Genomic DNA, 21,790 nt, shown 5'->3' with positions numbered 1-21,790 from the left:
TCAGCCAGGAGACAAAGGCATTATGAAAGGGTAATATTCATGTGATCAACAAAGATTGCAGAAGCTGAAGTTCCTTTTTTTTTTTTTTTTCCTTTTTTATGAGCAGCAGGAAGGGGGACAAAAATTGTTAATTGACATAGAAGTTTAGTAATTTTTATAATAATTATTTGGGATTTTTTTCCGTAGTTAATAGCTTCAAGGATTCATATCTTTCTAAGAATCACTTGTGTGCTAATATGAGCAGAAAAATCTTTTAAGTGGAATACTTAATGTAGAAGTCCGGAAGAAATGTCTGTTAAGTGAAAGGAACTTGGGGAAGGGAACCAAAACCAAGACAAAAAGGATAAAGGCATAGGTAACTGAACACAAAGAAGTGAAAACTATGTGGAAAAGTATGCACAAGTTGGATTGTGAATGATTTCTTCAAGTAACCAGCCATGTCCCTGGTACATGTCACTGGAATATGAGATGCTTAGTGTCCTCTTTGCTTGCATGAAGGTTTTCTAAAACACAATGTCCAGTTACCCAACCCTGTAATTTTTGACATTTGCTCCCTCACAGTCTATGACTACAAACTGGAAATTTTAATAGATCTACCAACATTTAGCAAGTTCATCTGCTCTCAGGTTGATATTTTTTTGTTTTAATATTGGGAACTTGTCAACCAGCTAAGAGCTCAAAGAGTTTCAATTCAACATAAAGTGAAATTGCAGCTTTAGTTGAGTGCTAGTAGCCCTTCTTACCTTTATATTTTTTTTACCTATGAAATGTGGGAAGTGAAATATAGCAATAATTCCCTTCAGAGATGGGGACACGGTAAATGGAGGGGAATTTTCAGAAGTCCAGGATTTCTGAATTATATCTTGATTTTTAGAGGCACAGGGAGTCACTGGTTTTAAAAGTTCAGTTTCCCTCAGAAATTGCACAAAAAAAAATATCTTTTGCCTCCTCTGAAATGCAAACCAACTGAAAGCAGAAAAGTACTTCTTGCTGCACCATGTGTTGGGGGAGGATCTACTGGTAAGAGCCAAGACTATGTTATGGCTGCTGTGAATGAGGAAAACAATTTAAAATAAAGCAGGAGTCCTTAATTGTCTTAACCCTTCATCTATAAGTTTGGTTCACAGTTGGCTTGTAATCAGATTGCTGAACTCACATTTCCTTTTTTGTTTTCTCTTTATCTAAGGAGGTAGCATTATCTCATTTGTCAAAATCAAGATTCCACTGTATCTATTTTAAATTTTGATAACTTTACTTACAGTCTTAAAGTCTTGCTGCAACGTCTTTTCTCTAAAGTGCTGACCCTCATTTCAAGAATAAGGGTACAACTCCATCTATTCATGTTTAACACAGTGTTCAGTGTAACACGGCATAATTTATCCACAAAATTATTCAAGAAAGCCAGTTAGCTTGCTCAGTTTTGAAATACATAAGTTGAATTTTCAAACTGATGTTGCTGATAGTTGTTGAAATGTGTTTTCAGGCACTAAAAATAAACAATAAAATAAACAGAAGACAGCACTGGAGGAGATTGGCCAACAAGAAGGGCAGAGGGAGCACTCAGGGCCTGGTGAGGGAGCACACGCTGACAGATCTCCGTTAAGAGCTTATCCAAACTGCCCAGGCTGCTGAGATATGGCTGAGGGAGTGTATGGGTTGGTCCAAAGATTCCCTGATCTGCCTCACAAACATCATCAGAGACCCTGAGGCCCTTAAGACCCCAGGACCCCACTTCTCGCTTTGGACAGGAGTTTCTGGCCTGGCCAGGGTGGGTGCTTGCCAAGGGACTGTGTACAGGTGTGCTTGCCTGAGTTTGCTGCTTCTGTGGTACACTGCTCTCAAACAGAGCACTGGTGGTAGTGTTCTGTCCTGCACCTGATTCTTGAAGCCACGGGCCTCTGAACACAATAGTCCATAAATCTCCCCACCTTTTGGCCAGAGGCCACTTGCCTTGGAAACGGACAATGAAATGATTACAGCAATTTCACGATTACAAGTCGCACGGATTATAAACCGCATTTCCGGGCTGTCGGCAATGTTTAGGTCCTCGTCCATACATAAGCCGCAATGGATTATTAGCCGCACTTTCGTTTGTAGCGAGGATCCGTGTGCAACTTTCACAAATTTGCCAATTAGTAACAGAATCGCGGCATAGCGGGGTTTACTGGCTCGGGGCGGGGCCAGGCAGGCTCGGCCTGCTCATGGTTGCCGACGGGGCCTGGTGGCCCAGCTCAGCGCTACGGCTCAGCAGGGCCGCTTGGGGCCCGCTGGGTGGTGCTGCCGCTGCCATCACCGGGTTCACTTGCCCCCACCGCTGCCTGCACTGCCGCCGCCGCTTTTGCTCACCCTGGCCGGCACTGCTGCCCCCGCGCCTCCGGGCTCCCCCACACTGCTGGCCTCAGTTCTGCTGGGCTCCCCTGCGCTGTTGGCCCCGGTTCTGCTGGGCTCTGCCGTCCGCCCCCCGCACCGCTGGCCCCACCTCTGCCAGGCTTTCCCACCTCTGCTGAGGCTGGTCGGGCTCCAGCTTGGCTTGGGGCTGCTGCAGGCTCTCACTTCTGTGTTGGCAACTTTTAGAATATTGTTCGTATATTAGCCACTCCAGAATACAGGTCGCACTTCCGGGTATGGACCAAAACTGTAGTCCAAATGGTGCGGCTTGTAATCGTGAAATTACTGTACTTTACGAAGAGACTCTCTGAGATCTTTTTCTCCCCACGGACATCAACAGATTACCCGAGGACGACATCCCATCCGCTGGTAGCTATTCCCCCCATTCTCTCTCTCTCTCCCCCCCCCCCCCCAGTTTTACTTAATTTCCTTTATCTCTCTCCCTCTCCCCTCTATTGCAAACTGAGTTGTTGGCACTTAATAAACTGCATTGCTGCTTGTTGCTGAATAAAACTTTAGTCCCTTTTTGTTTGTCTTTTGCACCCTGGGGTCAAACGAACCATCACGACCCCCACTCACATTGAGCAGACCGTGACAGGGAGCCTCTAATACCATACAAACAGACACTGCCTTTTCTGGAAGCTCAGACTGCCCCAGGCTACCTCAGTGCCAGGACTGACTGTTTTACAACAGGTGAAAATTGCTCAAAGCAAAGGTGCCCAGCACTCTTGTTTTTGAAAGTGAGTTACCTTCAAGGGAGCCAGAAGGCATCTCGAAATAGCTGAAATGAGATGGAGCTATTTTCCAAGTTCTCTAGGGTAAGCAGTGCAACTATGTCCCTTCTGCTTGCCCCTTCCTTAGCAGCAGAAAGGATGGAGTAGACACAGACATCATTCCTTCTTTTCTCTGAGGGATGATGAGAAGAGCCAAGGCAGTAATGCTGGAAGAGATGGTGCACAGCAGTAGAGAAACTGGTGGCAAATCATGAAACTGCCAGGTTCAGAAGAAGTTTTGCACTTGTAAGTGGGATATCCTCAAATTCTCCTTCTTAGTGATGACATTGCTAACCTTTTCATGTACATAATCCTGCTGTGGTTTATGAAGTCATCTTCAGGTAAGAGAACTGAAGGAGCACTGGAACAGCCCCTGCAGGACAACATGGAACTCAGACACTGCTGAACCCAAACAAATCACATAGCAGGAGAGCAGCTCCATATGAAATAAAGGCTTAGGATTATGGTAGGCAAGCTAGTGTAACACAGCTCACATTAAACATGCATGCACATCAATTTATGGAGTTCTAAAGATCATGAGACATAATTTCCTCATTTATTTTAGGCCTTGATGCTGCCTTTTTGACAGCTGTGCATGACATTTCTATCTGTGAGGGCTACTATATAATGGAGATTATTTTGATTCTCATGTCATGAACTGCACTTGAAATGGATTGATTTCTTGTCTCCCTCTATGTATCTATATTTACACATGCAAAATGCCTATATGCAATAGAAATGTATTTTGTGTAGTGTTTATATTGTATATATCTAGATATAGTTGCAGATATATCATAGCACAATGTTCTAAGTATTTTTACTTGTTAAACTAAGTCCAAAGCCCTGCCATTTACAGTGGTGCAGGCTTTCACTCCCAGCCCTGTGTCCTTCCTCCCTGGTTGCCCTGGAGTCTGTGCTGGAGCCAGATGTTCCCTTTGCTCTCACACCACTGTTCTCTGAACCCTACCCCTGCAAGCCTTGGTGGGACTGGCGGTCTCTTCAGAGTGGAGGGGCAGTGGCAATGCCTCATTCTTGCCTTCCCTGAAAAGTCACTGTAGAAGTGAAGTGTTGATGTGCGCCACTGCCACTGGTACACCCTGCTTCAATGGAGTTAATTAATGTCAATTCATGAGGCAAGCAGCCCTCTCTGTCACTGAGTGGATCACATCTTCATTACCCTTCACCTCATTCTCAGGTCCTGAACATTCTGTGAGCCCTGAAGAAAACCCAGATACACAATTTTTTCTCCTCTGTCCCATCCTCAAGGTTCCTGGGCAGCAGGTGACTGCTCCCCTCCTTACTGTCCGGGAGGGTCCCAGGTCCCTGGCCCATCAGGTGCTCCCAGCAGAGGGAGGTGAAGTGCAGCAGCCCACAGTCTAGAGATCCAACCAGTTATGAGGGATAAGGGGGGACTTGACCAGAGCTGCTGCTGCACAGTGAAACCCATCAACCTCCAGTAGCAGGGATGCCTCCTCCACTGTTTGCATCCCCGAAGCATAGAGAGAGTGACTCATTCTTTTATCTGTTTTGAGAGTCTAATTATAATTGTTATATTGATAGAGCAAAGCATGGACTAAGATTTGACTTAATCTTAGGCATCATAAATTAAGTTAGGATTTAGTGATTGGAAATTATAAGTTAAAATTTATCATAAATTATATATTACATTACTCACAGTTTGTACAATGTTAATTTGTTTTGTAGAAATCCTGTGGCATTTTAATAATAACAATTTATGTGCTATACTGATCATAGTATCTTGTCAAAAATGCTTTCACTGTAACTACAACATAGTACCATCACCATTCTGCCAAAGATGGTGCCAAAGAAGGTGCTAAAAGCTCTTCCCTTAGTGTTGGATGAAAGCTGTCCACTACGGATCCTGCTAATAAGAGCAGATATCTACGTGTACACACATGCATGGGGGCACAACACCTAATCTAAGCAGGGAATTCTGCAAGTCTCTATGATTTGCCTATTCTGTACAATTTCTTTTATTTTTTGCCTTCTTTTACTTTTACTTATGAGGATAGCTCAACACAGGCCTGGAAAATATAGACATGAGTATCCACAGTCCCACCCCATTTGTCACTCCCAACAACCACACTGGGTCTGGCTGGCATGGGGCCCATTCTCTCCACAGCAGCCTTGTGTTACCCTGGTGTAGATTGGTGATCAAAGCAGTGTGGATGACACACCAATTTATGCCTGTTGGGGAACTTGCAGAGCCTTCACTTCTCACACTGCTGAGCAGGCTGTGGGTGAGCCAGAGTCTGGGAGGGGGCCACGATTATAGAGCCCAGCTGACTAAAGGCATAACTCATGCCGTGAAGGTTCCATGCCCAGCAATAAAACTGAGGAGGGGTGGCAGGACGTGGATTTAGCTAAAGCAGCCATCACTCAGAGGCTACTGCACACTGGTCTGCTGCCGGGAGGTGGTGAGTGACCACTTTTGTATCATTTGCCTTTTTCTTTTCTCCTTAACTTATTAGCCTGGCTTTATCTCTGCCCAAGGGCTTTATCTCTAACAAGAGCTGCTCTGAACCTGCCCTCCCCATCCTCCCCCAGCCCGGATGGGTGGGGCCACCACAGCACCCAGGAGACCACAGAGCACCAGCACTGACAACAAGCACCTGACAAACAGCCCAGAGAGGGACCTGTACAGTGAAACATGCTCAGGTTTTGCTCCCCATAGTCCACTGCCTGAGAAACAGGCTCTGAGTGGTTTGCATTTAAAACCCCTGGAGTCTATGACAAGAGCTTCCAGCAAATCTGTGAATATCTTTCCAAGAGAACCAAACATGTGTGCTTGCACTAGGGCAGTGGAATGATTAAAAATAAGGTTTACAGACAAATATCAGCTAAATCCTCCAATTTCTGCTATGCAATGGGGTATATTTTCAGTTATCTCAAAAGAATGCTGCTGAAAGAGGAATGTTTCCCACCAGGCTGAACTGTCAGATCTTCAGACCAGAATCCAGGCATGGACCAGGGAGCAGAGAGAATTCAACACCAAATCCCTCACCATCTTTTGTTCCCGTGGCTTTAAATTCTGTCAAATCGGAGGCAGTTTTCACAGAGCTATTGGAAGTCACCTGTAACACTTTACAATCATTTTGGGTGCACAAAATGCAGTACATGCAGTAGGATTAGTTCTGCAATTTTCCTTCTGCTCTTTCCCCCATCTCATCCTGTTGAATGCAGTTGAGTGGCTTTGCTTCCAACAATGTGAGAAATACAAACTTTAACTGCTCATGAAATGCAACTCAGACTCCCAAAGAAATTTAAACATTGTGTCCCTTCTGTCAGACCATGAAAAAAAGAGAAGGATGATCTTATTATGAAGATGTTTACCAGTCTGATGTGACTAACAGTTCATCCTGATGTTCAAGACAGATGAAGCATGATTTATGAACAAGGTTTACATAAAAGTCAATGTCTACATTCTTCTCTATTTCACCTCTGCAGGCCACAGTCTTCCCAAAAAGAGTTTCAAAAGAGTAGAAGCACAAGCAGCCTCTTGGCACAAGTAATTTTGAAGCTTTATTTACAGTACTTGTGCAAAGGAAAGACAAATAGTTCAGCACTTTATTTGAAACAAAGGTCTGATATTTAAAGCAACTGAATTGATAGAGTGCATTAAATGCATTGTATGCCTTTTGTGTAGCGCTCAGGTGTAAGCTTTGGTATAATTGTGTGGCCTCAGACTTCGGGGTTATTAACAACTTAACTGCAAAGTAATGTGGGTTAAATACTCCTGCATTTAAGAAATTTCTTTACCAAATAAAACAATACCTTTGATTCATTGGGTGATTGTGTTATAACATAGTTATAGGCTCTTCAGGAAGGATAGGCAGGGCAGGCAATTTAGGGGATGGCTCTTTATGTGAAGGAGAGGTTGATGATGACATGGTTGAGAGTCTCTGGGAAGGATGAAGATGCCTGTTGTTGTGGGAGTATACTGTCAACCACCCATGTGGGACCATGACAATGAGAAATTATTCTAGAAAGAATTAAGGAATACCTCTAGGTCAGCTGTCCTTGTCCTTATAGGTGATCTTAACTTCCTGGACCTCAATTAGGAACACCATATAATGGACAAAAGCAATCCTAAAGCATATTGAAGAAGATATCTTGGTGGAGATATTAAGGGAACCAACTAGGAAACAGGCCCACCTAGATTTTTTTTTTAAAACAGAGAGGGATTCATGGGCAAAGTGGTGATTGGTGACTGTCTCAGTCACAATGAGAACAAAGTAGTTGAACTTCAAATCATTTGTTTACAAACACAACCATAAGAAAGCATAGCATCATAAAATAATTAAGGTTGGAAAGACTAGGATCATCAAGTCTAATCATCAACCTAGCACCATGACCATGTTCACCATTAAAACATATCCTCAAGTGCCATATCCACATGTTTTTTTAACAATTCCAGGGATGGTGATTTCACCACTTCCCTGAGCAGTCTGTTCCATTGCTTGACAACCCTTCCCAGGAAGTTTTTTTCTTAATATCTAATGTAACCCTCCTCTGGTGCAACTCCAGTCCATTTCCTTTCATCCTGTCACTTTCTACATGGGAGAAAATACTGAGTCCCACTGAGTACAGCCTCCTTTCAGGAGTGATAAGGTTTCCCTGAGCTGCCTTTTCTCCCGGCTAAACAATTCTGTGCGGAATTATGTGAAAGGCTTTACTGAACTCTAGATAGACAACATGCACTGCCTTTCCCTCATCCACTAAGCAGGTAATTAAGTCACAGAAGGAGACAAGGCTGGTCAAGGAAGACCTGCCTTTCATGAACCCATGCCAGTGGGACCTTATATCCTGCTTGTCTGTACTTCTTGCATGATGGCATTTGAGATGATCAGCTCCATGACCTCCACTGGCACTGATGTCAGCTGTTAATTCCCCAGATCCTCCCTCCAATGTCAAAATAAAATCATAAAACATGCACTCTTCTAAACAGGCCCTGATCTTTCTCCTGCTTCTGTTGTAAATCAATAGCACCACTATGATAATTTGAAGGAAAAAAAATCCTTATTGTCTGTCATATTATATGAACGTTAGTTTTCTTGTTTGTTTTTGTGTTCTTGTCTGTCTGCATGCCTACTAACTAAATCAAAAAGGGACTCTAAAGAAAGGACTAGACAGAAAATCTAGGCAAGGAACTGCAAGAGGCAGTTGAGATCACAGAATTATAGAACAGTTTGGGTTGGAAGGGATCTGGAAGCTATCTAGTTCTTTGTCTCTTTGGTTTAACTGATTTTCTCCATCTGCCTTGTGCCTCTCCCTCTGCACATCTGCTGTCCTGCTGCCTCTCCTTGAACCCAGAGAGCAGCTCCATGTACAAGGAATCCCTTTATCTTATAACTCCTTTCCACGTGCAGCCTACTAGACCTTCTGAACTCATGTCTCACTTATCTTCCCATTTCAGTCCACACACATACTTCCAAGTCTCTTCAGGTTTGTGAGCTTTTTGACTGTGCAACAATGGGAAAGTTCCTGTACCAGACCCAAGCCCCTGATACCAGTCCCAACAGAATTTGCTTTCCCCAGTTTCCCCACTCAGACAGAAGTGGTAGACTCAGAAGCTGTAAGACTAAGATGAAAAGATAAGAAATCTTTTATTTTCCCAACACCTAAGATCAAAGAATAAGGTTTTCTAAAGCTATTTCCAGACACAAATGTGTCAGCAATTTCTTTTCTCAATTTCAATAAATACAGCAAATAAAGAAACTATACATTTTTATTAAAATCCCATGTATTCCAACAGTGTCTGAACAGCAGCAACTTTAGGCAAGGTCCAACCACTCCTTCACCCTGTGTACTAGAGCGTGTTCAACAAGTGTCTTAACCACACTTGACCCAACCATAGGAGATGCTGGAGGCCTATAGTGAACTAAAAGATGGAAGTGGTGATTTTCTGCAAGTGACTTCCAGGGGGTAGTGAATAATTTCTTGGTGCGCACTAAAAAGTGCCAAACAAGGTGCATGTGTATAAAAACAATATTTAAGGGAAATGTTAGAACTAAACAGTTTCTTTGAGAAGCTTGTTGTAAGCCAGAGAATTGCTGGTAGCTATGGCATTTTTCAGGCATTGCCAGAAGTAGGGCTGAGACTGAGGATTCGTTGGCCATTCCAGGACTGAACTTCTGCACAGCCTCTTCCTCAGACGCACATAGCGGGACTTCTGAAAAACCTTCTCAAGAAATATCAAGATAATGACATCCATTTTTTCATCTAGGAGTCGCTGATGAGCCATATAAAATGTGCTCTTGAAGCGGCCACTTTTAATATACCTGTTGGTCAGCACAAATATGGTCTTTTTGCTCAGCTGAATGCTCTGGGAAAGGTTGTCAAACACTGGCTGTCCTGGGAGCCAGTCCCTTCCTTCCAGGCATAAATTGAACTGCCTAGCTTTTTGGTTTTCCAGCCTTTCCACCAGTTCGTCCAGCACCCACTCGTTGACAGCTGGATCTTCACTGTCATAGGCGACAAAGGCATCGTAGCAAGCATCTGGTGACGACAAGCGCCGGTAGCCCTTGAGCTTGGCACTGCAGTAATGGTAGCTGTACCACACATCCCAGAAGTAGAGATGGCTCATCACGGCAAACACCATCAAGCCAAGGACGGCTGAAGCCGACAGAGCGTACAGGATCAAATAGGATGTGTCCAGCTCACAGGTGTACAGATCCAAGAAAACCACGCTCCTTCCCTTATGTGCCCCTGGGCCAGCACAGGTCACGTCCGTGGCCAGAAGAGGAATGGTCACCTGCGTCCGATTGATCCACCACACAAACCACACAGCCTCACAGTTGCACTTAAAAGGATTGCCATGCAAAAGCAGCATCTTCAGGTTGTTAATGACATTTTCAGGGAAGCTAGATCTCTTAATTATTTCAATCTTGTTTGAGCTGAGGTCCAAGTACCTCAGTTGAAAAGCACCTCTGAGAAAATATTTGGTTAACCGATGAATGCGATTGTTTCGCAGCATCAGCTCCTGCAGAGATGAAGTGCAGTTGGACAGTTCTCGGGGTACATTAGTCAGGAGGTTATTGCTCAGGTCCAGAGTTACGAGGTTCCTCAGAGAGGGGAGGTTTCCCCAGAAGAAAATCTTCAGCTGATTATTTGTTAAGTTGAGGATCCTGAGATTGGGAGGCATTTTTTCGAAAACACTATGAGGCAAAAAATTGAGAGAGTTGAAGGAAATATCCAGTTCTTCCAGGTTGGTTAGATTCTCAAAGAAGGAAAAATATTTTTCATTCCCATCCTTCCATAAAACATCTAAACGATTTCCTCTGAATTCTAAAATTCGAAGAGATTGACTTTCCATTCCTGTATCAATAGTGGTAGAAATTTCATTCTCATTCATCATTAGCTTCCTCAAGTGGGCTAGGTTTTTCATAAAACTTAACACGTGAGAAACACCTTCTGCCAGAAAATAATATTTGTTATCGCTCAGATCTAGAATTTCTATATATTTTAGTTCTTTGAAAGCAGTTCGGTACAGCAAATCAACCCTGTTGCTAGAAAAATCCAGATATTTCAATCCAGACAAGTAAGAGAATTCACTTCCATTTAAAGTTTGACTTATTGCATTACCTGACAAATTGAGACATTTGAGGGAGCTAAATCCCTTGAAGTCTGAGGGGTTAACAAAAAACACATTGTTTCTGCTTAAATCCAGAGTTTTTCCATAGTTAAGGCAATCTTGCTTAACTAAAGGTTGGTAGGGAGAAGCTTCTTTGTCTTTGGAATGACAACTTCGCCCATATACATCATACCTGAAATAATGCATCTCTTGTTGTACTTGCCTGTTGTACTGCTCAACTGAAATGCCAGGGTTAGAGCAAAATCCATAGAAGTTGCTTTCCCCTGAAGAAGGAGAAATTTTATTCACGGACAGATCAATGAACTTAAGAGCTGGGAATTTTTCAAACACTGTCAGGTCTGCAACTTTAATAAAATTAGTCCCAAGATCCAACATGGTTAGATTCCTAAGACTGAGCAGTGGATGTAGATCTTGTGCTCTCAATTCTTTAAAGACATAACCCTTGAGCCTCAGGGTTTCCAAGTTAGAGAGGGAAGAAAATGTTTTAGAAAGATGCAAGTAGGGAGAATACACCTTCAGTTCAAAGTTAAAGGACAGATCAAGCTGCACTAGGCTGGGGATAAATGTCAAAAACTGAGCGTCTCCAATCTCTCTCATGAGGAAATTTTGGGACAGGTCAAGTTCTTTGAGATTCTTGATGTTTTTAAACCAGCTGCTGGGTATGCTCTGAAGAGAATTACTGTGAAGCCGCAAAATTCTTAAGTTTTCCAAGGAGTCAAAAGCCTTGGCATGTATCTGAATTGAGCTTTTGGGACAGGGAATGCAAGGATATGGGGCATTATAGCAACGTGGGCAATTGCCACTTAGGTCGAGAATTTCTAGGTTGGGAAGGCCACTTAAATCCTGTTCTTGAATCTCTTCAATCATGTTGTTGTAAATGTACAATTCCTTTAAAGTAGACGACAGGTTGGGTGGAATTTGTGTCAAGTTGTTGGATTTCAAGGATAGTATTGTCAACTTCTTTAGCCCCAGAAAGGCTGTTTTCTCAATTTCAAATGAAACATTGCATGGATTGCGGTAGTAACAGTTCTGCCCAAGATACAATACCTCCATGTTTCCTAGCTCTGAGAAGCTGGCTTCTTGGATAGAAAAGATGCTGTTTGCTTCCAGGCTTAGCAGGGTTAGAGTGGCAGGAAGACCTCGGGGTATTTCTGCCAGCTGGTTTGCATCCAAATACAGTGACCTCAATCTTGTCAGAGCAGCAAAACTACCATTCTCAATCTTCAGTGGGCTGGTGCACACTCGGTCTTTGGGCCCCAGTTTGACAGGCACACAGTTGCATCTGAAGTCAATCTCCTCGAGGTTTTCAAGATGATGGAAGGTTGTTGGATAGATGTGGGGAATATGGTTAATGCTCAGGGTAAGGTTGGTGGCGTTTCCAGGGATCCCTCTGGGGACTTCTGTAAGGTGCCGGTCAGTGCAGTCCACTGTCACAGTACCTTCTGAAGACTGAACATCACAGGGTAAGGTTTTGGGGAACCAAGCCCCTGACAGCAGCATTGGGAACATGAAGAGTAAGATAAATGGCAATGCATTTGACATCTTTGCACAAGGTACCTAAAAACCAAGGAAACGTGGAGGTATTAGTGTAATGCAATGGGAATATTTCACCCATACGCTGGGTCAGGCCAACTATACAGCTAAATTCTGGTTCTTGTCTCACACTGACCATGAATGGATATGCAGGCAGTATTATAAGTTTCAGACAGGCATATTTAGGTTTTTTCCCTCAAATGCTTAATTTTTTTTTTACATTTTATTATCACCAAGAATTCTAGTGTTCATTAAAATACCACAGTCTAAAAAATTAATTATTATAAAACAAACTCCTGAAAAAGTGACAAAGGTTGAATAATGTCTAGGTCTCTGTGAACTTTTTTTTTATGGGGAAATAAGAGGTATTAAACATCCTGCAGATTGCCATTTAATAATGGTATAGATGAGCACATTATTTGTTCAATGCATATGCAAGATGGATGAAATCTATGTTCACTTAAAACTTGTGCATTCTTTTGAAACATCATAACAGGTGATTGAGTTAATAATTCAAATTTAACATTATCACAAATATTCTTCCTCTAGTAAGTGTCAGAATGGAGGTAGAGTTGACCTAAGCCACCTAAGCCAGTCAATGTCTTTATTTCCATAAAGTTTAATACCAGTTTGCATTTTCACTGCCCAACAAGGTAAGAGGGATGAAGAACAATGTATCACAGTGAGGCAGGATCATGGAAATCAAAGACAGGTTTAAAATCAGGGATGTTCCATAAAAGTCTAATAAGCAGACTACAGAACCAGAGCCAAAATCCCACAGGCATGTTAAAACACTGCAAGACACTCTCTCTGACTGTTTAGTCTTTGTGGTCTTTCTGACTTCATGGATTTATCTGTGTTATGGGAAGAGCTTTTAATATTTCACAACTTAGTACTTACTTCCTCAGCAGCACTCAGTGTCAAGGAAACCCTGTCTGGCAGCTGCCAGCCTTGGCTGGTGTGGCACAGGCAGCGGGGCCCTGACCATCTTGCTGCCTTGCCGAGCATCTTAACTGCTTGTGTCTGGTGCTGGTCAGGAGTTTTAAATACAATACACCCCGTGAAAATCAACAGCCTCATTTCTCTCTTGAAAACTCAGTGGTGGAGGCCTGCATGGCACATAGAGTGCTCTTAAACAATGAGGATTGGTTATGTGTGGCGAAATATTGATTAAATGTCAAAACTCAGGTGAAAATCCGATGATTAGGTAAAATGTTCAAGATACATGGAAATGTTTTTATCTCTTTAGCTGGGACACAAGAATATACAGGGACTATGTTGAGTGCTGCCAAGCTGTGCCTTGCAGGTGACACAGACTTAGAGGTGGAATGAGGCTTCCCTTGGCATGCCCTGTTTACTTCGAGCACTGTGTCCCCTGTACAACTTTTATGTTTCTGTGTTATCTTAGAGAACTGTGCTGAATCTACCTCTGCATCCATGTATCTGGAAGAGTCCCCTAGTGACCTGCAGGGCAGAAAATGTAAGAGAAGTCACATCAGGTCTCACACAGCGCTGTACTTACACAATCTTGACTCAACATCCAAATTTCATCACTCTGATAATTCCTTCAGTCATCTTTGGAATTACAGAGCCTCAGTATTGAAGGAAAAATGTAAAAGTCCACTGCAGACCTTGAATTCAGTGTAATTCAGTGACACAGTGCTACAGTGCTACCAGAATTGCCTTTCCCATTCCCTGGAAGCTTTCTTTTCTGCAGATCATCTGGAAAAGGCAAGGTAGCTAAATACCACGGCTGGTAGTCGTGGCTATCATTCATACAGTTGTTCAGGGAAGGCTCATATGGAATAACCAAGCCATGCCTATGTATTCATATTTCATTATCTCCAACTCTTGTGTTTTCACTTGCTGGCTATCAAATTAACCCTCATTTGGCTTATTGGAATTCACTTTGGAAACTCACCCTGACAGAGATCACTGGGTAAGAGAGCTCACCAGTGTTTTCAGTACAGTCTAGCCAATCCACTTTAGAGGAGGATTAAGTTTTCTAATTTCCTGATGCAGAAAAGCACTTGGATAAAAATTATTAATGAGGATAATCAGAGTAAGTGGGGAGTGAATTTGGAAAAGAAAAAAGGCATTTATTTCCTCCCACCACCGGAGCTTTTAAGTAGAATCCTTTTTTCTCTCCAGTAATATGGTCAAGGATGTGGGAAGGAGAAAGAAGGGCTCTGCCATTGCTATTAAATTACTTGGAAAATTGAAAGTCTTTCTTAGAGTGACAAGGGACACTCCCAAAGAAAAATCTGAACATATTCCTGAAAAAAATGGCCTTCCTTCATTCTTTTTTTGGGGACACAGCATATTATACATGTAAAGAATGTTAGGAGACTAATGTAAAACTGTAAGGCACCTATACTACCAAATGACCTGTGATGTCCCAGCAGCTGCCTGCCTCCATTTCTTGCATCAGCAGACTGATGGACTGATGGCTAGTCTGGTTACCCAAGGCAAGTGCCCATGGAGCACAGCAGAGGCAACCACAGAGACTCCCTGCACCACAAGACATGTCACTCCACCATCACATGGGTACTTGTACCTTTATCTGTCGACACACACCACAGCAGACCATGAAGAGCTGGCTGTCACCAGCCGGGGACACCAAATCTGCAGTCACTGAAGCAAATACTGACAACTGATGTACATCAAAGTCCAGCAGACTTTCTACCTTTAAATGAAGGAAAGGAAAGTTAATTAGGTTTTTAGGCTTTAAAGATTTAATTAACCAGATTTAACCACTTTTTTTAAGCACTAGACCATGACATGGGCAAGGTGTGATTTCAGACTAGATTGAAGACACAAACTTTCTTCATGAACCTTGCATGCAGGCCCTGAATTTCAGGTGTTTAACCAAGTTCCTCAATTTACTGTACTCAACCTTAACAGCATTGAAATTCAAGAGAGAGTGGGAGAGAAGAGAGAGAGACAGAGAGGGAGAGCTCTAAGCAGGAACTGCTGGGTTTCAAGATCGAGGGAGATCTGCAATGTGCCGGACTACACACCAAGGCAGAGATTAATGCTGCATATTTAGGTGCCTGAAATTAGGTGGAGTGCATCTGGGGTTTGATAGTCTTCATGAATATATTTGTAAGTTTCTTAAGAAAAGACTCTTGAGTCTTTTACAATACTCAGGTTTTGAACTCTCACATATTTCGGTACTTTTAGGAACCTAAGTGTTGCAGAGCCAGCCTAGCTGCTACCATCTTTGTGCTGCATTTCTTTGTATGTTCTTCCCTTTCTTGAAAATCTTTTAAATGCATTAGCTATTTGAACTGTAAAAACTTATATACTCTTTACATACATACATACATACATGCTCATACAGATGGTGCTGTATGTGGCTATTTGCATGTGTAAAACCTTGCGTCCATTATAGTACCAGAACAAACAAAAAGACTTCTAAATAAGAGTAAAAAGTAATGCTGTCTTGTGCAATGTCTTTGCAATGAGAGGTCTGCTTAAAAGTACAGCTAGAGTATGCAAGTTGCATTTTTCCCTGTGATCTTTGAAAAGAACTAATCTACTGATTTCAGCTGACACATGCATAAACTCCTAATGATTTAGGCTATTCTTCAAATAATCAGCAACAGTACAGCTGTATGTTTCTGAAGGAAGGTTTTCTTTACAGGTTCCACATGTATTTTAGGTTTATGACAAGAGGAAAGTGTAGAGGAAAAAAAAATCTAAGAACTTAGAGAATTTAGATAAGACATTCATTACCCATTCTGTAGCAGTGCTGTACATTAAGTATTAATGCAAATTAATACTTTTGTTTCTGGTCATGATGCACTGCAGTTTCTAACCATAACAGTAAACTGGACCATTTAGAAAACAGCAACGCAGAATATGTTCTTGAAAGTCTTCCAAAACTGTTCCAGTCAAAGATATCTAGGAGCAATTTTAAAATGAAAGGTTAACATACCATTTTCTGTGTGCTTCTAGGATTGCCAGATTGGATGCTGGAAGAGACTGTAAAACGGAGCAGAAGAAAACAGCATCAAAATGGTTCAGCTGAGGTGCAGAGGAGAATGTAACATGACATAACTCACTCACAACAGCAGAAATCACTACGCTATCACTACTTTTCACCTTGATTGCAACTTGAGAAATAATTGAATGTGAAACAACTGCTGCAACCTACTTCCTCAAATGTTTGAACTTAAAACAACAGCACCTCATTTACTGCTCCACCCCCACAGAAATAACTGAGCAGTCTTATTTTTGCCCCTTTAAACAAATTCTTACATTACTCATACATCCACGTGCTTTTATTCTCATATGTTGCAATTTGCTCTCTTCGATGCTACTTTTGAACACATTTTTCATTTCAAACTGTGTTTTACCTAGATACAGTGCCACACCATAAAAAACTGTAATACCTACTCAAAAGAGGCTAACATCCAAACCATGGGGAATTCCAAAGGACAATTGTGAAATATTTGGCCACAAATTTTAGCATCAACCAGCAAGGAGAAAAATGTGTTACACAAGCATAAGTCAGTCACTTCAGACTAAACTAAGATTTGCAGAAGCTCAAGTTCCTCCTTTTCCTCACCCCCTTCTTTTAGTGTAAGCCGCATGAAAAGAGAGATAGAAGTTGGTTATTGATGTTAACAATAGTTCAGCTTTGGAAGCTTAGTCATTCCTATATTAATTATTATTTGTCATTCACTCCTGATGCAAATAGCTTCAAGATCCAGGACAGTTCTAAGTTGAATACTCTATGGAAGAAATGTCTATTAAGTGAATGGGACTTTGGGGAAGGGAAACAAAGCCAATGAGGATAAAAAAGATAGTGGTAAGTGCACAGGAAATGGCATAGAGCAAGGTCAAAACTGTGTGGGAGAGTGTAGAAGGGTCAAAGCTTAAAATTACACGGATAGACTTAAGCTGATGACAATCCAGCATTTCACAGAGCATGGTGTCTTTCAGACAGTTTCATACTCAGAAGCCTCCACGCTCACCAGAACAGACTGGCTCGATTTTTAGGATGTTTATTAGGTGGAGTTCATGGTGTTTCTTCATGCCTTCCTTCTCCACATATTTTTCTTTACATTTGAAATTGTAATTTATAATTTCTCTGACTATGGTGAATCTGAGAAATTAATTTCAGGTGATTGGAACCTGAATCATGATCACAGACAGATTTTGTAATCATACTTTCAAATTGTCTGTGTTTAGTGTCAGAGTCATATAGACATAAACAGGGAAGTTCCATCATTGCCATTTCAATCAAGGTCTAGAAAAGGGCTTGATAATTCCCAAATATATTAATTCAGGACTATATTTTTCACTTTTGTGCCTGAATACTACAAGAATGCAATGCAGGATGATTCTTTCGCTCTTTACTGATAACTGGATTTTGCTTTCAAAATACACTGGGGATTTCATTGGGTGCTACCATAACTAATGCAGAAATCTTACTAAAATCCTGGTGTGTGTTGAAAAGCAATTCAAGAAATTTCTGGTAGGAGAAAAACCTTCACTCTACACTAGGTATTCCACTCTGGATATTTCACTGTGTATGTCACAACAAAGGGAAGTTAGCTTCCACCTATTTATAATTATTGACCCTATAGGAAACATAATGTGCTTAAATAATTATGACAGAAGAGAATGATTTGACACAGCTGGACTGTGTATGTTGATTTCTTCAAGAACCCAGCCCTGTCCCTGTTATGTGACACCAGAACATGAGATGCTTAATGTCTACTTAATGTTTTGCTGCTAAACCAAAATCACTGTCCAGTCACCCAAAACTGTAATTTTTTGCAGGTGCTCCATGCCTTTGGAGATCTTCCTTGCAGTCTAAATCCACAACTTCAGATATTTTAATATCTAGACAGACACTCAGCATTTGATTTTGGAATAAGGCTGTTTCTTTTTTGCATTAGAAATTTGCTGTCACCCATTTAAGAGTACAGGAGTTTCAATTCTGTACAAAGTGAAACTGCAGGTTTAGCTAAACACTAATAGAAACACAGAGCTTGCTTTTGCTGCTTCCCCCCACCCAAACCTATGAAATGTGGGAAGCAAATACAGCAATATTTTGCTTCAAAAGGTGGGAGTAAATGCATAGCACTTCAGAATTCCAAATATAGTCATATTTTTGGAGGCACAGGAATCATATTTTACTGATTTTAAGCAACTTCCCTCAGAAGTTGCACAAAATGTCTTTTACCTCCTCTGAAACACACAGTAACCAAAAAACCAAAAAAGTACTTCCTACTGCATCACATGTTAGGGGAGGACCCACTGGTTAAGAGCAAATGTACATTGCTGCTGCTGAGTGAAGAATGTAATTTAAAATAAAGCAGGAGTCCTTAATTGCTTTAGTCTTCATCTACGAGTTTGGTTGTCAGTTGGCTTGCAATCAGACTGGTGAATTCCTTTTTTTCCCCTTGTCTTCTAAAAGAAAACTTACAGCAAGTTGCTTTAACTTATAAATCAAAATCAGGATGCCACTGTTCATCTTAAATCTGGGTATTTATTTACAGTCCTAAGGTCTTGCAGCAATGCCTTCTCTCTAAAGTGCTGACCCTCGTTTCAACAATGAGGATACAACCCCACCTATTCATGGTTAATACAACATTCAGCATAACATTTTCTTGAATAATTTCCTGGGTAAATTATGCAATGTTATTTTGCTCACTTTTTGAAACGCCTAACTTGATTCTGCAAACTGATGTAGACAGATGTACGAAAAGAACCAAAAAGAGAAATGGATAGTAAAATTGGGGAAATGGAAACAAAATCACTTGCAGATGCCTTAAAAGCTGCTGTATGAATGATCCATGAATGTAATGTAAGATCCTTGCTGACAGCCATTGCAGAAATGTATTTGCAGGCACTAAAACTAACCAAAACAATAAACAGAAGACAGCACTGGAAGAGAGTGGCTGACAAGGGCAGAGGAAGCACTCAGGGCTCTGGTGAGGATGGAGAAAATGACAAGGTCTAAACTAACCTGGCTGCTGCAGAAAAAGTGCTCCTATAAATACATTAACAACCAAAGCAGGGTTAAAGAGTGGCTTTATCTCAGTTCAGTTTTGGGCCCTTGAGTACAAGAAACACACAGGTTTCATTCCCCACAGTCCACTACCACAGCACCAGACTCTGAACATCTGACATTTAAAACCCCTGGAGTCTATGACAAGAGCTTCCAGCAAAGCTGTGAACATCTTACCAAGAGAACTAAACATGTGTGCTTGCACTAGGGTAGTGGAATGATTAAAAATAAGGTTTACAGACAAATATCAGCTAAATCCTCCAATTTCTGCTATGCAATGGGGTATATTTTCAGTTATCTCAAAAGAATGCTGCTGAGAGAGGAATGTTTCCCACCAGGTTGAACTGTCAGATCTTCAGACCAGAATCCAGGCATGGACCAGGGAGCAGAGAGAATTCAACACCAAATCCCTCACCATCTTTTGTTCCCATGGCTTTAAATTCTGTCAAATTTGAGGCAGTTTTCACAGAGCTATTGGAAGTCACCTGTAACACTACAAACATTTTGGGTGCACAAAATGCAGGACATACAGTAGGATTAGTTCTGCAATTTTCCTTCTACTCTTTCCCCCATCTCATCTTGTTAAATGCAGTTGAGTGACCTTGCTTCTAACAAGCTGATGCATAGAGCAACTAAACTGATACAGTGCATCAAATGTATAGCTTTTGTGTAGTATTCAGGTGTAAACTTGGTATACAGTAAATTCACAAATACAAGCCGCACTGAGTATAAGCCACATCACCGGGTGTTGGCAAATATTTTGGTTTTTGTCCATAAATAAGCTGCACCCGATTATAAGCCGCTCTATCGTTTGCAGCGAGGACCCGTGTGCAACAAAGTTGCCAAATAATGACAGAACCGCGGCAGGGCGGGGTTTACTGGCTCGGCTCGGGGCTGCCGACAGGGTTGGGTGGCCCAGCTCGGCGCTGCCGCTCGGGGCCGGCTGCCGCCACCGCTGGGCTCTGTCACCCCAGCCGGGCGCTGCCCCGCGGCGGCAGGGGAGGCACAGAGGCCGCCGGCACCTGCGGCGGCGATGGGAAGCGGGGATGGAGCCTGCCTGTGGCGGCGGCACGTGGGGATGGGAGCCCCCCGAGCCGTGGGGCCAAGCAGAAGAGAGCCCCTGCCTCCCCCAAGCTGCAGGGCCAGCAGGAGTGAGCTGTTCCGCCTTCCCCATCCCCTGTGCTGCCTGCACGGAGCAGCTCCACCCGCCGCGCAACAGAGTAACCAATTTGTAACAACTACGTAAATGCAGGGTTTTACTGGCAGGAGCTCGACTTTGCAGTTTACACTGACTTGGTTTGCACTCCTGGGGTTGAAAATGTCAGAAAATTATTCACATATTGGCCGCTCCTGAGTATTAGCCGCATTTCCGGTATGGGAGCAAAATTTTGGTCAAAACAGTGCAGCTTGTATTCATAAAATTACTGTAATTATGTGGCCTCAGACTTGGGGTCTAACAACCTAATTGCAAAATAACATGATTATGTGATGTTACATTCAAGAAATTTCTTTACTAAATAAAACAATACTGCAAATTCATTTCTACTGTTATTAGAGTTGAATTTTCAAAACTATGTTATGAGGAATTTCTCAGAATAAGTGGTTGAACTGAATTATCGCTACAAGAGTTTATATACTGTATTTCTGTATTCATCACTGAAAGCAGTACAGGTGAAATTCTGTTTCACTTATTTTCACATAGAAAAAAAAGTTCACAGAAGCAGTAGAAAACTACTGGGGGAAAAAATAAAGATCCAATAGATTTATTCTCAGAGAAACAAAAAATAGTTTCTGAAGACTATCTTAAGTGGAATGGAAAAACTCACTTTGTAATACATCATTGTATTATAAACATATCCCCAAATAAACAAGTTTGGATGAAGTAAGGCTATTTTTAATGCAACACTATTGCAGGGAAAGCATCTCTCAAGTATGGCAATGCTTTTGCAATTAAAAACTGCAATTTCAGGTAGGAAACTTCAGTTCCTGTGATCTAAGTGCAGGGATAGTATTTTAATACACATTACTTTTCTAACAAAGAGTGAAACCAGTTCATAATAGGATTTAAAGACCTAATTAAAAAATTACAATTTTGAGCCCCAACCCCCTACCATAATACATTACTGACTATATTTACTTATTACCCATATTTAACTATAAGCTGGAAAAATGGTTTTTATAATGTTAAATCATTCAAGATTAGTTACTGTACCCTAGTTCATTCACTGCAGTCAAGTATTGTGGTATTCTGTAACAGGAATCTGAAGAAGATCCATTGACTGTGCAGTCTGAAAAACCCTGTATCTTCAGATACTTTTCAACCATGGTACAGAGCAGTCTCTGTAGGTGTGTTTAATTTTCTATTTGGACTTGGCTCAATAAACCTTTACAATATTAACAGAAAAGTTTTTCTAAAAATTATTCCTATCATCACAATCAAGGAATGTCAAAAAC

General features: G+C 41.7%; 1 protein-coding gene across 1 annotated transcript; it reads right to left on the bottom strand.

Annotated features, from left to right (window-relative positions):
* Positions 1-8,803: 8,803 nt before the first annotated feature.
* On the bottom strand, positions 8,804-17,455 carry LOC116993159 (toll-like receptor 7). Its single transcript, XM_033053502.1, has 4 exons — positions 16,711-17,455; positions 16,250-16,296; positions 14,867-14,995; positions 8,804-12,333 (listed from the first exon to the last, which is right to left on the bottom strand). The coding sequence occupies exons 2-4, from the start codon at positions 16,250-16,252 to the stop codon at positions 9,193-9,195; spliced, it is 3,273 nt and encodes a 1,090-aa protein (XP_032909393.1). The 5' UTR covers positions 16,253-16,296; positions 16,711-17,455; the 3' UTR covers positions 8,804-9,192.
* Positions 17,456-21,790: the final 4,335 nt, after the last annotated feature.

The sequence above is a fragment of the Catharus ustulatus genome, chromosome 2 (genome assembly GCF_009819885.2).
Source record: "Catharus ustulatus isolate bCatUst1 chromosome 2, bCatUst1.pri.v2, whole genome shotgun sequence".
In the NCBI taxonomy this organism is placed as follows: Eukaryota; Metazoa; Chordata; class Aves; order Passeriformes; family Turdidae; genus Catharus; species Catharus ustulatus.
Note: the sequence above shows the minus strand (reverse complement) of the source record. Positions and strands in the feature narration are given on the sequence as shown.

Excerpts from the sequence above, each read along its gene's own strand:
- LOC116993159 (XM_033053502.1), bottom strand. Across the intron at positions 12,334-14,866 it reads GTGTGTGTCGACAGATAAAG|GTACCTTGTGCAAAGATGTC; the intron begins GTACAAGTACCC and ends CTTGGTTTTTAG.